The sequence below is a fragment of the Drosophila sulfurigaster genome, chromosome 2L, assembly GCF_023558435.1.
Source record: "Drosophila sulfurigaster albostrigata strain 15112-1811.04 chromosome 2L, ASM2355843v2, whole genome shotgun sequence".
NCBI classification, from domain to species: Eukaryota; Metazoa; Arthropoda; class Insecta; order Diptera; family Drosophilidae; genus Drosophila; species Drosophila sulfurigaster.
The window spans coordinates 14,434,012-14,451,338 of NC_084881.1; the positions used below are offsets into that span (position 1 = coordinate 14,434,012).

At 36.4% G+C, this 17,327-nt stretch overlaps 3 protein-coding genes across 3 annotated transcripts; 1 reads left to right on the top strand and 2 right to left on the bottom strand.

The window, feature by feature from the left end:
- Window positions 1-327: 327 nt before the first annotated feature.
- On the bottom strand, window positions 328-864 carry LOC133836775 (uncharacterized). The gene has a single exon (XM_062267367.1). It carries the CDS (start codon window positions 769-771, stop codon window positions 388-390), a length of 384 nt encoding a protein of 127 aa, XP_062123351.1. The 5' UTR covers window positions 772-864; the 3' UTR covers window positions 328-387.
- Window positions 865-1,139: 275 nt separating this feature from the next.
- LOC133836764 (glucose-fructose oxidoreductase domain-containing protein 1) lies at window positions 1,140-3,400 on the top strand. Its single transcript, XM_062267356.1, has one exon. It carries the CDS (start codon window positions 1,201-1,203, stop codon window positions 2,359-2,361), a length of 1,161 nt encoding a protein of 386 aa, XP_062123340.1. The 5' UTR covers window positions 1,140-1,200; the 3' UTR covers window positions 2,362-3,400.
- Window positions 2,821-16,647, bottom strand: LOC133836753 (ATP-binding cassette subfamily G member 4). Its single transcript, XM_062267345.1, has 13 exons — window positions 16,514-16,647; window positions 15,686-15,839; window positions 12,009-12,427; window positions 11,826-11,943; window positions 9,838-10,033; window positions 9,618-9,763; window positions 7,865-8,103; window positions 7,647-7,787; window positions 6,879-7,189; window positions 4,972-5,140; window positions 4,100-4,200; window positions 3,877-4,035; window positions 2,821-3,809 (listed from the first exon to the last, which is right to left on the bottom strand). The coding sequence occupies exons 3-13, from the start codon at window positions 12,373-12,375 to the stop codon at window positions 3,465-3,467; spliced, it is 2,292 nt and encodes a 763-aa protein (XP_062123329.1). The 5' UTR covers window positions 12,376-12,427; window positions 15,686-15,839; window positions 16,514-16,647; the 3' UTR covers window positions 2,821-3,464.
- Window positions 16,648-17,327: the final 680 nt, after the last annotated feature.

Sequence of the window (17,327 nt, forward strand, 5' to 3'; positions counted from 1 at the left end):
GTGTTAGACAATTAATAGAGCTTTTTGATTACCGCAGATAGTTAATGTCTTCCACAGCAGCTGTTTATTGCTGCCAGCTGCAAGCATGTTGTTGGCAATTACGCTCTTTGTGTTGGCTTAATTAATGCTGGGAAAGCTGCTCCTTCTGCGACTACGACTACGACGATGGCATTGCCGAGGGCAAAAAAGAGATGACTGGGAACTCAATTACACTAATTGGGTTATCATATGACAAGGCAAGTTTGTCTCCGAATATCCTTCTTGTTGTACTGAGTGTCAACTAAACATGATTTAACCCAGATTTGAGCAGCCATTAATCGAGAGTGGTTGAAGTGAGAGTAACTTTAATTAATTTACAACATTGTGGGTGCATATAATGTACATATATTAAAGTCGTACGGCTGGCTCAAAGTGAATTAGTTCGGAATTTTCGTTAGATGTGCTGCTTGACATCATCTCTTCCAGCAAACGATTCAATGACTCGGAACCAAGCTCACAATCCTTCTGAATATTATTTATGATCCTCGGACGCATTGCAACATTGTGCTCATCGCTACTTAGAATCTGCTGCAAAGCTGCGCTTATCTGTTCTGAGCCCATAATATAGGGAAGATCTGTTGATTCGGATTCACTTTGAACTGCAGACGAGTACATGCAATGTGCACAATAATATTCATTGTCTTCATTGGCCACCTTCACCATGCGAATGGTTTGTGTCCCCGCTAAAAGGCCAGCTGTAATGCTTACAAGCCACCGAGCGATCGGTTTCATTGCTTACAAATTTTCTTTCAGATGTTTGTGCTTAAATTTTCTGTGCATATTTAATTCCAAAATACAAATAACTTGACATATTTTTCAATGAATAACTTATGAGAATGTGCTCATGAGTATATTTTTTAAAAGGCCGTTACGTGCTTACAGAGTAAACAGCTGTTAACTAACAGATGAAACAGAAATACTTTGGTATTTTCGGTATTAATACCTCAGTCGTCTGCATTTTAAGCAGAAGAATATACAACCGTTTATAATTATACTCAATAATTGCTTAGTTAATAAAAAGTTTTAAATAATAAATAATTATTGACAACTACTGAGAATACCGTATATAAACCACGCAGTATATTTGTAACTTGAGCCTGCGATTTTGCCAGTTACTAAACTGGTCACACTGGCTGCACGACAAATAAACATAAACGTAAAATGCTACCTGGCGTTGGCGTATTTGGAACGGGTGAAATTGCCAATGTGCTGGTGCCACTGCTACGAGAAAAGGGCTTTGAGGTGCGCGCCATCTGGGGCCGCACCCTCAAGGAAGCCAAGGAGACAGCGAGCGCACAGAATGTCGCCTTCCACACCAACGTCATAGACGAGGTGTTGCTGCGCAAAGACGTCGATCTGGTGTTCATAGTGTGTCAGCCTTTTTTGCACGCTGAGATCTCGGTCAAAGCACTGGGCATTGGCAAACATGTGGTTTGCGACAAACCTGCTGGACTACATCAGATGGACGCATTGAAAATGGTGCGGGCATCACAATACTATCCAACACTCATATCGCTGGTGAATCATCCGTTGCGGTTTTTGCCCGCCTTTACACAAATGCGTCGCTGCCTGCAGGAGGAGCTAATTGGGCCGCTGGCGGCCGTCGTGCTGATGGATGTACGCGTCCAGCTGGGCACACTCTTTCCTGAGAAGTACAACTGGATGTGTGACGCACAGATGGGCGGCGGTGCCCTCAATCTGGTGGGCAGCGTTGTGGATCTAGTTAGCTATCTACTGCAACAGCAAGCGGTGCGTGTGCATGGCGTGCTCAGATCGTACACGAAGACAACGGGTGCCATCAATGGCATACGGCAAATTACAGCGCCGGATTTCTGCAATTTCCAAATGGAACTGGCAAGTGGAACACTGGTGACAGTGGCGCTGCACAGTCACACTGTGCCCGCTAAAACGTTCTCGCAGGAGGTGCTCGTTTATGGTAGCAAAGGACATCTGGTGGTGCGTGGCGGCGATTTATTTGTGCTGAAGGAGGGACAACCGAAGGAGGAAGCAGTGTATGTAGATGTGCAGGATTTACATTTCTCAACAAACAACTCTTTGCTGCCACGTCCCTACATCAAGGGACTGTGCAAAATGGTCGGCGCATTAAAGGAAGCCTTCGGCAGCAAGGAGTCCAGCTGGATTAAGGCACCCGTTTCCACAGCAGCCACGTTTGAGGATGGTCTCTATGTTCAAGCCGTCGTCGAGGCGATACGAAAATCAAACGAGACGCGTCAGTGGCAACGTGTCCAGCTATCGACGGATACGCCTCTCAATCACGATCAGATCATAAGATATGGCTACGCACGCATGTCCACAATGTGAAGCACATACATAGATAGATATATATACTACTATATAGGTATTAACTCATTGGCCGACTTACTAAACAAAGCACTTCACTAATCGGCGTCAACCGTAAATGTATTTAACTTATTGTATTAGCATTTATATTCGTGCATTAACAAAGCGTAATTGTTTTTGTTTAGACCGTAAGTTTAACTTAAATCGAATAAGCAAGTTTGAGATATATACATATATATATATTTTTCCAAATTTTGTATAAAGTAACCAGACAAATCTGTAGATTATTCCCCCATGTCAAGTGCTCTCCGATTTGTATTTAACTGTGCAATCAAAATCATTCTAAAAATACAACTAAACACATTCGAAATTATGCAGCAACTCAAGTACTATATTGTTAAGTTTGATTTGCCATAACTAATTGAAGATATACGTATTTTAATATGTAGATTTCAAAACGCATTTGTAAGAAAACATTAATTCCAATTACAAATTTACCATTTTATTTAATCAAATAAAAAAGCCACAAAAATTAGAATCCGTTAAATGTGCTAAATTGTTTAAACTAAAAGTTACACTAACTAAAAACATGAATATTCAAATTTAATGATCACAATGTATCTTTGTTTGTTGACCTTAAAAGTGGAATCTGGTTGTTCTGTGTAGTTTCTGCCACGAATCCAAAGATACTCTATAGTACATAATGTTGGCAAGCTCTTCATTTGGCTATGAAAATTTGTGTGCTTGAATATTGTGACAGCAATCAATTCCATTTCGTTTGATTGTGCGTGATTCTTGCTCATTTGTTTTTGTATTTTTTGTTTTTCCTTCTTTTTTGTGTTTTTGGTATATCAGCATAAAAGATTAAATTAAAACTATATATTACATTAATATGGGTGAGAATAAGTGTTTAAAATGTTACCCTAAAGCCTTTTTTGAACAATTTAGTTAAAGTTATGCAACAAAATCGAATGAAGGTCTTTAACTTAATGCTAAATAAATAGTACAATTAAATAATAAATGAATTTGAAGAATCAAAACGAAAAAAAAAACAAAGAAATAGACACCTAAATATATACAAAAATCATAACTAACTAAGTCTACATCAGGTGTATGATGATGCTCTATCGTTTGTTCAGCTTGCGCCACAGCGTGATCACCGTCAGCACATGCATCACACCAATCACAGTGCCCATCAGCAGTATGCAGTCGGACATGTGAACATCGTAGATCATCATGTACTTGAGAAAGACTTTGGGACTGCGAAAATGACAGTACATGACATTGTCGGGACAGTCGAGGAATTGGCGATCCATGCCATAGATGGCATTGAGCGATCCATGGAAACCAGCACGGAAATAGCTCAGATGCCACATCCAGCGAAACATCGGCGTTATGTCGATGTAACGTGTGCAGAAGCCAAAAACGGAGAACAATACAGCCAAAATGGGTCCGATAAAGACGGCAAGCTACAAGCATAAAAATATTATAATTAGAGAGAGATAATTGCGACAAAAATATGCGAATTTGAAGTACCTTAGTTGGCAGCGTGGCGCCCACAAATAAGCCCCACGCTTGGGCACTGAGCGTGGCCATAATGGCCAAGAGCATAAAGTAATAGATTCGGAAAGATTCAGTGCTGTCGTTATCCGTCAATCGCACGCTAATAACTATATAGAGAGCGGCACACAAACTCTGCAAGATTAATTCATTTATTAAATTCTCAATTCATTAATCATTTATCAATTAATTAACTTACTTGAAAGGGAATCTCGAAGCTGATCAGCGACAAGAAATACGGTCCCAGCTTGTACCAACGATTAAAGTGTTCCCTCGTCAGCATATCGATCTCCAAGGGAACTGCAAGTAACCACAACAACAAAGATCAAGAGTCATTAATGAGCTGGCAAAAAAAGTTAATAATAAACTTATGATGAAAGCAGGCCCGCCCCTGTCAGCAACATGTTATTATATAGGTCAGGTCAGTGGACCGAAAACGACAGTTTTGCGATGTCAAAAACCGGTTTCAAAGCCACACAAAATCAATACAACAAAATTAAATAATAATAAAAACTGAGAAAGTCTCGAGGATATAAAAATGAGTCTCATATTACGCATCTCCATAATTAGTGAAAAAAAGTTTGCTTAACAAGTTTGATTAATGACCGAAAATGTATTTAAATCAAATTAAATTATAGAAGAGTTGTGTAAATTATAGAACAGTAAAATGCTTTGCTCTTTGCTTAATCGATTTAATTACCGGTTTAACCTTGATAAAATGTTTATAGCTTTTTTGTTGGGTTTCTTTGTTAGCATTGATCTTTCAGCCAATAGAATTGGCCACTTGAGCGTAGGAGATCTTTGCGAACAAGAGACATAAATAAGCAAATATCGTTGGCAAACATAAACTGCAGCTGCTGCTGCTGCTGCTGCATATAAAAAACTCCTGACTCTCAAGTTTTTGTTTTTTGCTTTTGTACTCGTATGTGCAAACAGTATTCACAAGTGTTGAGGTCAGCATTGCATAAGTCTATGAACACGAGTAACACCAACTTAGGACGTCAACAGTTTACATTTTGCTTCGTGTTGTGTTGTTGTTGTACTTTAAACTTGTATCTTTATGCTACTTACATGTCAATACCACTGCCATTTTGCCGGTGTAGACCAAGAGGAGGGTTGAGCCATACAGATAGACGTAGTTGCCCAGCACTGAGTGCGCGCTGTTGCCGACATTCATATACAGGTAGCCGAATATCACGCCAATGACTATGTGCGATATGATGCGGGCCAAGAGCAGAAACTGCAAAATAGCAAATAGAAGACATCAATGTATCTATAAATCTAAAGAAAATGTAAGATAAGCGAAGCCGCCACCGCATGGAAGCATTGCATTTATCTATGTGAAGGTTGCCGTCGAGTCGAGTCGCGTCGCTTCGATTGGCTTTTTTGAGTTATATTCACAATTGAGTGGTTTTCGCATACTTCAATTCTCAATAGCCACAAACAAGCCCACATCCATCTACAGCATGTTTCGATGCTTGTGCACAAAGTAGAACAACAAATTAATTCGCAAGACGCTAAAAAGCACTCGTTGTCAATGGCAAACGAATAAATATGAAAAAATCAAAGTATTCATGTAAATTGTTTTCAATTATGTAAAACACATTTGTATAGCGAGTATAGCTCTCAAGTAACTAAAACGAAGCTACATTTCAATGTCTCAAACATAAGCAGCTAATATCGCTCATACGCAAATATTACGTATACGCAGTGTGATACATCAGATTTAATTACGCTTGTAATATAAATTGATATTAATAAATATCAGTAAAAATGTGATTCAATCAATATTAATTAGAAACATTCCCAGCTTTATTTCATTTTTTTTAAACAAGTCAATAAAAGTAGTTTGTGTTGCGTAGCTATAAATTATATCAGGTGTTAATTATATCTTATCTAAATAGTCGTCGGATATTAAAAATTAATAATGAAATAGGTGTAGCAATTACACATGCTTTTGGCCTGCTGACCTCAGTTTAGCACCTTGTGGAGATCTTGATTTAGGATTGTAGTCGAGTGGATTTTAATTGTCAGCACACTTTAGCACTGATTGCCGTAAAACCGAGAAATTGTTCGATAATTTCTATTTCGTTACATTGTAAAAAGTGCAAGTCGTAAAGAGAAGTGTTTTTACTTGTAGTTGCTGCAAAGTGCAGAATAGTTCATGCAATAATGCGACGTGTTCAATGGCATAACAAGGCAATAATTGCCATGAACATTTAATAATCATTACCGTCAAGCTCAAAAATGATGGCAACGATTACTTAAGAGCAAATCGCGTGTAAGTACTCAGTTTATTAAATAAAGAAAAAGGTCAAATATTATTATATGTATGAACACACAAACATATTTCAGACCTTTCGCAAAATGCGTCGAAACAGAAAGCGTATCCAATGCCCAGATAAAGATAGAGGGAAACATGGACTGTGCTGTGCTAGTTGTAATTATGGGCTAGGTACAAGGCAATTAAATATAAAAAAAAAATACAAGACGCATACTTAGATATTAAATATAGTATAGTGCAACGCACTCAACTTAAACCAAAAAATTACTAGACCATAAAAGATGAACACAACACAAAATGGTGAAAAAAGTATAAAAACTTGAAATGAACAGCAGCTAGTACACAAATATATAATATTTAACATTTAAAATGGGTCATACAATTTTTGGGGGAATCGCTTTAAAAAACCTGAATATAACAATAAGTAAATACTTAGCTTGCCTTACTTAATGGGTAAAACGCCGTAAATTGCAACGAATTACCAAATCAACTTGACTGGCAATCAAAGTCAAGTTGTCAACTCGCCGCGTTGCGAGTTGCCAAGTTGCCACTTACGATTTGCGAGTTGCGATTACGATTGGCGAGTTGCACTGCCCTAAACCGGCATGAGCATGACCTTGTTTCATTAACAAGTACGAACTATACTATATAGATTGTATATATACGTTGTATCTTATCATCATCGTATACTCACATAGTTACGACGGGCGCAGACCAAAATGCGTTTCATCAGAAGAAGATATTGCATGAGGAACGAGGCCGATTCCATCTTCCCAGATGTCTCCAATCCAATGGCAAGCTCTGTGCTTCTCACATCGGCAATCTCCACATCATTATCATTATCTTTATCCTTATCGTCATCGTTGTTTTGTGGTCGATCATTGATTTCCTTTAGCGGCAACTCTTCGTAGCCAGACTTCGCATAGTCCAAGCTGGCGATTTGTGTGATCGCCAGCGTGGAGAGCTCTTGGGCCGAGCTGCTCAACTTCTTGCCGCCAATGTTCTCTGTAATGTTGTAATGCAAATGAACATTGAGTATTCATACATAAAGTATACATTTAAGTAGCCACACGCCATTCAAACAAATACAAGTACTCTGTGGCTATGCTGTCGTGCTAATTATTCACGAATCCGAATGACGCAACTACGAGTATTCAATGTGATGTAATTCTTTGATTCACGATATAATGTTGCGCAATAAGAAACTTTCTTTAAGCAATTGCATAAGTAAACACGAGTGTAATAAAAAATCATATTCATATTCTAATTACCAGTTTTTAATTCAAAACTTGTTTTAACTTGAATCCATTTATAATCTTTGATATTTAAAATTGCAAGAAAATTATAATTCTTGAATTGAAATTGTATCCTTATCTCTTTGAATATTCTTTAAAAGCAAAATTGTCACAATTTTAATGTTGCTGCTTATTATCATATAAATGATATCGATCAACTCTCTCACCTCTTATATTTGATATAATGCGCGACATATCGTCGGTATTAACGTAGGGATAACGACTGGCATCCTCGTAATACTTCTGTTTCGCAGCTTCTATCAGATTGCTGATGTCGTGTTGATGTTCGCCAACTGCCACCTCCAGCACTGTGCACAGATATAGATGCAAAAATATATAACATAACTTATTGCAGATACAATCGTGAGCATTTGCAAATACTTACGGAAGTCGGCTGGATTGTGATAGCTGGGACAGATGAGCTGCTGATCGGCTAAGAAGGGCACCAGCTCCTTCACCCTGCCCTGATACATGCAATGCCCATCGGTGACAGTGTAGAGCTTGTCAAACATCTCGAAGATCAGTGCACTCGGCTGATGGATGGTGCAGACAATCGTGTGACCCTGCGAGGCAAGTTTCTTAAGTAGGGCAACGCATGAGCTGCACGAGGAGCTGTCAAGGCCGCTGTGAAAAGGTTAAACGAAAGATGATTCAATTATAGATGATGATAATGAATGATTCAACTAATACATAACATATAGTAAAAGCAATAAACACAATCAGCGCACTTTCTTCGGTAATCATATTCGAGCACTCAACCCAACGGAAAAACACCAAATCATTATTTCAGCAAACAAATCTATCACATGATCAGAGCATAGACGATGCAAAGGGATCGATTTTCAGTTACCCTAGAATCAGTTTCAGTTTGTATATGGGTAATTCCATGACGGAATTTGTCCCGTGCGAGACTCTTTACATTGAAAATAACATAAACTGAAACAATTTTGAAAATAAGAAAAGTTTATTTTAAAAGCTCTAGATAAGTACTTTAATTAGAGCTAAGAAATTATATATTTTATCGGAAAACAGATAAAGTTCCTAAAATTAATCTTAGCTCTAAAGTGCTTATCTAGAGCTTTAAGAATAACATTCACTTATTTTTAAAATTGTTTCAGTTTATGTTATTTTCACTGCAGTGCACTGTAAAAAGTCTCGCACGGGACCAATTTCGCCATGGAATTACCCATATACTATATAGTGCTAATTCTTAAAAGACGATATACCCTTATGGGGTCTTGACAATTCCCTGTATAGCTTTGAACTTTATAATCCCTTTGTTAATTCGACAGACAATCAAAATGTTGCTAAAATGAATTCGTTTTGGCGACTCACACTTAAAAGTTAATGCTCTTTGCGTTCATTACAGACTCTTTGTTTATAGCATTGTACGTAAAAATAACCGGTCATATAATAAACTAACATATGATTCTTATTTTGGGATTCTACTTTGTATACGACTACAAATAGAAAGCGCATTTTTTGTGAACTCGTAGTTAATGAATTTATTCATAGTGTGTATAAAGCGGGTCATTAGACTCTAGCTTTAGAGCTTCAATTTGCAAGTCATTATTCGTAATGGCCATAAAGTTGTAGACATCCATAAATTCCCCCCATCGGGCCTATGGTCGAGTTTTTTCACAGCAATTCTCTGTCATAAGTAACACAAATTAAGTAGCTGAACAATTTAATACTATGCAAATGGAAAATTACAATGGAAAATTTTATGGAAAACAATTAATGATATTGGGTAGAGAATGCACAATTAAAATTTCAATTTCAGACCCTTTGCATTACTTATGTTTAGATGTGCGAATATTTTTTTTTTTGTATTTTATTGCACTTTTCCATTTACTTGAAACACATTTCAGATACTTTTTATGAATCCAGTTATTGGTTACTTTTTTAATTGAACGAATGAATTTTTGTGTACTTTAATTCAATTCTGTTGCTCCTAATGATGTTCTATTATTTCATATTTAATTTTAAATTATAGTTTCATTCATTCGCAATTTATTTGTTCTGTTCTATTTTATTGGTGTGAGGGGGCGTCAATTAAAACTAAGTTCAAAGTACTTTCTGTTCTTTGCGAAGTGGTCGCAATATTTATTTAGTTATCACTACGTCTTGATACTCACGTCGTTGGCTCATCCAGATAGAGAACCGGCGGGTTGCTTATCAGCTCCAGGGCAATGGCAAGACGCTTCTTCTGTCCGCCCGACAGTTTTCCTGTGTGCACATTGAAGCGATGCTCCAGGCCCAACAGCGATAAGATGTGTTTGATCTATGCAAAATCAAAGCAAAGCATTGAAAAGATTGTTGAAATATAGGGCGATTATTTCATAATGACATATTTACCAAATTCAGCTTGTAGCTTTTGGTCACTTTGAAGCCGAGCTTCAAGTGCGCTGCCATCATCATTATCTCGCCAACCATCAGCTGGGGACGCAACAGATCATCCTGGTGAATGTAGCACGACAGCCGGCGAAATCGCTCCGAGCTTGTGGCCATGGGTTTGCCATTGACGCGAATGCTTCCACTGACTCCAGAGGCGCTATAAAAAACAAAAAGAAAATATTAAAAGGGACGCCGCAATTAAAACAAACTCTGTAAACAAAGTCAAGATGCGAGCAAAATTGTGGCGGGTTACGAATGCGACTTTAAGTTGCCGTCTGTGAGTGTGAGAATGAGTGTGAGTACGAGTCTGAATACTTGTAAGCGTATTCATTTCAAGTTCGTAGTTTATTGACCGATAAGCGACATTATGGCGACATGTGTAAATATACTCTGAACTCTAGTCTAAAGCAAAATTGCTGAATCTTTTAATATAACATATAATAATAAAACTCATTAAGTTTTGAAAAGTAAAACGATTATCTAAGAAAGTAGATTAATTGAAGATAAGCATCGAGAACGAATACCTTGAGAATTTAACTTTTGGTTTAGATCTAGTGAATAGAATGTACTAATGCTGTTATTTAGATTAATTTATTATTAGAATCAAAAACAAATTTGTAAAGAATTTATCCGCCAGTTAATTCTAATGAATAGAACTTTCGCCATTTATTTTGTACATCATCTAAAGAAATTTCAAATTATATTTTCCTATATTACAACGCTTTGGAATTCGCATCGCATTATGTAAAAGTTTAGAGATAGGAACGTTATCAGTAATCACTTAATTGGTGAGAAAATACCTTTGTAAATTAATTAGAATAAACTTTTTTGTGGGATGTCTGTCTGGACAGTTGTTACCCAACCAGGTATAGTCACTTGGCATAAGATTAGATTGGTTGTGCAATTAGCAAAGTAACATTTTGATGCAACAGTATATACAGTGATAGTAGAAATTTGTAAAGAATTTATCCGCTAGTTAATTCAAATGAATAGAACTAACGCCATTTATTTTGTACAAAGAAATTTCAAATTAAAGTTTCCTATATTATAACGCTTTGGAATTCGCATCGCATTATGTAAAAGTTTAGAAATCGAAACGTTATCAGTAATCCAATAATTGGTTGGAAAATACCTTTGTAAATTAATTGAAATAACCTTTTTCGTGTGATGTTTGTCTGGACAGTTGTTACCTAACCAGGAATAGTAATTGATTAAATTGATTTTGCAATAGGCAACGTAACATTTTGATACAGTATAGAGATCCGCTCGTGTGTGGACTTTGCCAGGGTCTTTCATAGAGCAGAGGCTGATGCTGTTGCTGTCGTTGAAAATGAATCTGCTGATAGCTGATAGCGTGTGTCTTTGACAGTCAGTGACAGTTCCGACATAGATTATTAGTCTCTCATATATGTAACTCTTGTTAATAGGCTCAATAGGCTGTCGATTGTTCTAGTTTTAATTGAAATTCGTTGAAAGCATTTGCAAGCAAAAATTGCAGTTATGCAAATGCTCGTTCGTCACAGCAATTATGACTCAGGCATTCGCTACAGTCGATTTCATTATCGCTCCGAGGTTCTACTTAGACATGCAACAAAATGCCCAGTGTCTGTTCTAATATTCAGACTTGCATATACTGTAAATAGATATACTATAGATATGTTGGTCGTACGATCTTTGAAGTCTTGTGGCGTCACATCGCAACTGGACTTTGTAGGAACTATACTATATATAGAACGCAATTCTTTATTTAGTAGGATATCGCTAAAGAGAAAGGCATTATTTACTAAAGATACAATAAATTCGCCAAAATAATATAAAAATAACCGCTAAATACAATAAATCAATGCTAATTTATTATCAAGACTGTAGTCTGGTTTTTAAAATATGCAAATGTCGTGGTAATTGTATACAAAAACATATTAATTGAAAGCGTAAATCTAATAGCTTACCAAAATCCCGACATGACATTCAATAGTGTGCTCTTGCCTGCACCCGAAGGACCCATAATGGCTGTTAGTTCACCTGACTTAAAGTTGCCTTCAAGATTATGCAGTATCTCCTTAGTAACTGCCGATGGACAAACAATAGTCAGTACTCTCTTTCAATTATTTCAGACGCCTTTGAGTACTTACCAAACTTGCGTTCGGCAAAGGAAAACTTGCGAACCGCATAACGCAGATCGGAGAATTCAATGTCGATGGGTTCACAGGCGGCAAAATTGGCATGAGCCACAGCTTCGTGGTAATTGAATGTGCGAAACTCGTTGAGATTATTGTTGACCTTATGCGAAGTCGATGATTTCTCATCGATGGACAACTCTGAGCTCGCGGCCGAGGTGCAACAATTCATGCCCAGGCAATCGCTTTTGCCATGATGATGATGATGATGCCGTTGCTCCTTGATGCTGCCACTGGTGCTTGCCTCGCTGTTGCTGCTGGTGTCGCCTCCACCCACGCAACAGGTGGCGTCGGTGGCCTTAATGTCTGGCAAGATAGTCATTTTACTTTATCGAATTACGCGGCTCCACTTTTGATGTGTTTATCGCTTTAGGCTGCAAAGGAAATGCACAAAAAACATTAGCGAAAATGCCCATCATATGATATATCTGAGAAATATTCTAGAGAGCGGCTGAATCATTAATTTGACATGCTTCCAGATGAATACATTAAGCGATGCCTATTAACTGTGACACCTCTCTGAAAAATGGTTTCGTGTTAATACAATGAATAATTGCCAGACAGAATGACAAGCTGATTGACAGACTGACTTACTGACTGCTGCAATTGAGTATTATGCCCTCTTTTAATAGTGTCAACTAAAAAGGGGATTGTTTAATAGAGCCTTAACCCCAACAAAAAATCATGGTAAACACTTTAATAACAGTACTCATTGCTCATTACTCAAAGATCAGAGCTCCATTTAAATGAAATTAGAAAGTTTATAAGGTTTATTTTTAAATTTGATGTACATCACATATATATATAACAGTTTTAATTTACTTGAAAGTACAGTTAAATAGCAAAAACACAAAATAATAAATAATTAATTTATGCATCAGCAAATTCCAGTTCAATTGTTTTGTATTCTCAGTATCGACAATATGCGTCAAAAGGAGTATAATATTTAGTCAAAATCAACAATAATTTGCATTGGCATAAAACACAATTTTTTGCTGACACAAAACTTACTGTAATACGAGTATTTAAAGATAAGTACGTTTGCACCAACGGTAAGAGTAAGAAGTGCACTAACACTTGAATTGATTGATTCAATAAATTGATTCAATTAAGAAGTTCTAGACAAATTGCAAAATGCTGATGTCAATTGCCGCGGTCAAATTTATTTTTCAGACAGTGTCTGGAGAGAATATTTCCCTTAAATCTGTTATTTTTAGATACAAGGCATGAATACGAAAAAAGTTTTCAACTTTTATGAGTTATTGTTTACAATAATTGTGTGTAATGTTTGCTCTGATCCCAGAGAACAATTCGCGAATTGTTTTCGACATTTTTAGCGCAATTGAAATATTTTTAGAATGCCTTCTACTTATTTGATTTTCAGCTCAAACTTGTTAATTGCAATCATTATTGTGCACACAGTTCACGTAGGCGAAGCGGCGATTATTTAGTAAACACAAATTGCATTTTTAACCGGGTATGAGTAATGCGATACGATTAGTAAAGTCAACATGGTAGTTTTGGGTAACGCCTCCAATTAGCACGAGTTTAAATGCGCACTCTATAATTAATTCAGCGAGCATTATTATCAAACAATAGCATATAATATAGCCATAGTTAAATCATACATCTTGGCAATTAATCAATAGAATATGCGCATACATAAATATGCTAAGTGGGTATGACGGAGAGAAAGGGTATTACCTCTCACTTATTTTGCACATACATACGTCATCGTTCTATGGGGAAGTCAATTCAGAGATTGGGGAACACGTTTAGAAAAATGTCAGTTATTTTAAGAAGTGGAATTTCAAAAATGTCTCACTATTTGTATGTACTTAAAATAAAGTCATTGCGAATAGTGCAAGCGAGTTTTAAGCCCATTTCAATTACAGTCACGATCTTGCCATTTTTTATAAAGGCAAAACGTGTAAGCGAGAGTCAGAGAGGGAACGAGGGAAAGACAGACTGAAAGAGAGACACACACACACACATACAACTACGTTTTGGGAATATGGGGTATAAGAGTTGACAGAAAGCGGCAGGCATGATAAAATAAATAAACAAAATAAATACAACAACAAAAAAGTAATAAAAAACCAAACAACAGAAGAACAAGCAAAACAAACTTAGAATGAGAAACATTATGTATTCGACCCTTAGAATCACATTTGCGATAAAGAAAAGTGCCATCGACAAGGTCAGCACGTGGCGATCGGCTTAGAAATCTACTGAATGCGAGCGCTTTGTGTGGGTTCAGGGACAGGGTCAAGGGGGAAATATGCGCAAATAGGCAAACAGAACATATAACACACATTTTCAGGTTCGGCAGTCAGATAACTTAGCGCGAAATTCGTACTTCACAGTCTGTGAGTTCCCGATGTTTTAAATACCTTTCTAAGCAAGCATTACCAACTCTTAAATTTAACTTGTTTTCGAAAAAAAACACTCATGCTAACATAACAATTGAATTTATTTTATTATTATTATTTTTTATTCTTCAGAAAAACTATAATTTATCTTGGAAGACAATAAAATAATAAACTGTTTTGACTTGTTGCGTATCAATACATATTGTAATTGTTTTTAAGAACTTTGTATTTCTTTGCATTGAATAAATTGCGATATTATGATAAGTATTCCAGAAGTAGAATAATACGTAATTGATCTGGTAATCCACAATGGTAAACAGTTTAGCAAAAAAAAATATATTAGCACCTATAATTAATTGGTTACATACCAAGTTGCGTAAAAACTATACTGAACTAGATCATAAATATTAAAAACACATCATTACATTTGATATTTATAGAGTTGATCAGGAAAGAAATCACGCAGCAAAGTAACTTTGCAATTGTTTTTGTGCGATGTACTTATACTCTATTTACTCATAAATAGGAATATGGCTGCAAGAGATAGGCGAAGAGAGTGAAACGAGTGTTACGACGGCTGAAAGAACGGCTGGAACTTCCAGACTGGAAGAGCCACGACGCATTATCAAAACAACAGACAAGCACAGAGAGACAACATAGATAAATAGTCAGAGAGACGCCACTGGCCTACTTTTGAGTTGTGCTGCTCCCGCTGCTCTTGCGACTGAGACTCAGATTGAGATTGAGACTGATGCTGGTGATGCTTATGCTAGAAACGAACCAGAACCCGATAATAATCACAGCATGGGAGGCGAAAGCTTCACAGAAACAAACAAACAAAAAAAAACATTTTTGACTATAAACGGAATGTTTGTAAATACGCATTAACTACACATTGAGAAAAACTCAATCGAAAATTAACATATCTATATATAGGTGTGTATTTATATAAATTAATTAGGAAACCAATTTAAAATTTGCTAATTATATTTATGTACTGGGAAGTTAATTTTGAATTTGTTAATTATATATTTGTTTATAAAATCAATTAATATTTTTCTGCTTGAATTTATATTGCAACTTATTTTCTGTGTATTTTCAGTCGTCTTTGAACTTCTACTCTCTCTCTCTCTCTCTCTGTTTTGGGCAATCGTCCACCCACCCCAACCTAAAAACAAATCTCACTCACTACCGCTCTCGCTCTTTCTTCACTCGTTGCACGTAAACTGCATGCAGTGTCGTCGACTCCATCGCACTCACCTTTATTTGGCCGCCAGCTGAGCTTTATTCTTGGGTGCAGTTCTTTGCCTTGTATTGTTGTTCTGCTCTCACTCGCTAATGATTTGTATTGTTTGGGTGATACAGTTTGTTTTTGTTTGTTGTACTCAGTTGAAAAATCGCGCGCGCACGTGAACTAAAACGATGAGATGCAAATATTTATAAGAACACAAAATAAATAACGTCATTCATGAATGAAATATATTGCATCTGCATTTCCTGTGTCTGTGTATCTTAATCGTATTATGTATACGTTAATATGAAAGACGTATATAGCACAAAATTGTGTAAATATTATATTTCTTTGCATAAGCATTGACAGTTGTTATCATCACACTAAACACGCGATCGCAGTAGTTTCGAATAAATAGTTTGTTATTGAACTCGCTCGCGTTAATAACTTTTGTAATTTTAATGGCAATTCTATTGTTTGCGATTTCCGCTTGCACACAAATTTCAGTAAATTAATGGAAAGAACGAACACATGAGCTTTGTTTTGAAAGATGAGCTGCAACTTCAGCACACACAGATACACATGCACAGATATATACGTATGTAAATGTTTTCTTTTAGTATTTGTACTTGTATCAAATGCAATTGCTGTTGTTGTCATTCGCTGTCGCATTCTACGCTTTGTGGCCCGTTCTTCATTGAACTTATGCAGATCAACCGAAAGACAGAAAGACAGACGGACAGAACAGCACGTAATTAATTTTAATTGTACGTCGATGTCGTTTTGTGTTGTGTGTTGTATTCTTTTACTATGTGTTTGTGCTGCTATTATACACCACACACATGCACATTATTTACTTTTTTCTGCGCTTTTCACTTTGACGCGTTTCGTCTCCTTTTTATTTCGCCCGCTTTACACAATTCGTTGATGCGCGTGTTCCATTTGCGCCGCTGGCTGCCGTTGAACTAAAGAATGCGCTCTCAACGGCTTGTTATTATAGCATACTCAAGTCAGATGCCCGCTCAGCTGTGTTGCCGGCAACACACATATACAGTGGACGTGGAGCCTCAAATGCTCACATTTATACTTCATATAGATTTTGTGGTAAACAATTACGTACCGATAACGTCTAGCAGTTGTTTTAATCAATTAACAAATTATAAATCAACAAATACACAAAATTTATAGCGATTATTCAAATTCTTTCTCTCGTAAAAATATATTATGTTGTTTACAGTGTAAACAATTACATGCATTAAGGTAGCACTTGATTCAATGAATTATCGCAGTGTGCTTCAAAAAATTTAAACAATTGTAAATAGAATATTTCTCTTAAAAATATATATGTGCTTAGTTTCATTATTATCAAATAATGTAAAAAATAATAATATTAAATTTTTTAAAAACATTTGTATAAATGGAATAACATATTTATGTAGAAAAGATCGAATGGCCTAACCTCGTAATGCACATATACAGTATTTTAATTCCTAATAAAGAAAGTATTAAATATGATAAAATATTTAAGTAGAAAAGGTCGAATGGCCTAACCTCGTAATGCACATATACAGTATTTTAATTCCTAATAAAGAAAGTATTAAATATGATAATATATTATATAAAGCTTGCTTTAAGCATTTAACCCCACTGTGCAATTAGCATGGGGATCAG

Bases quoted from the DNA above. Each gene is read 5' to 3' on its own strand.
- LOC133836753 (XM_062267345.1), bottom strand. From the start codon at position 12,375: ATGACTATCTTGCCAGACATTAAGGCCACCGACGCCACCTGTTGCGTG. The intron at 11,944-12,008 runs GTAAGTACTCAA...GTCCATCGGCAG, and splicing joins CTTTGCCGAACGCAAGTTTG to TTACTAAGGAGATACTGCAT. The intron at 4,201-4,971 runs GTAAGTAGCATA...GGTTACTTGCAG, and splicing joins AATGGCAGTGGTATTGACAT to TTCCCTTGGAGATCGATATG.
- LOC133836764 (XM_062267356.1), top strand. From the start codon at position 1,201: ATGCTACCTGGCGTTGGCGTATTTGGAACGGGTGAAATTGCCAATGTG.
- LOC133836775 (XM_062267367.1), bottom strand. From the start codon at position 771: ATGAAACCGATCGCTCGGTGGCTTGTAAGCATTACAGCTGGCCTTTTA.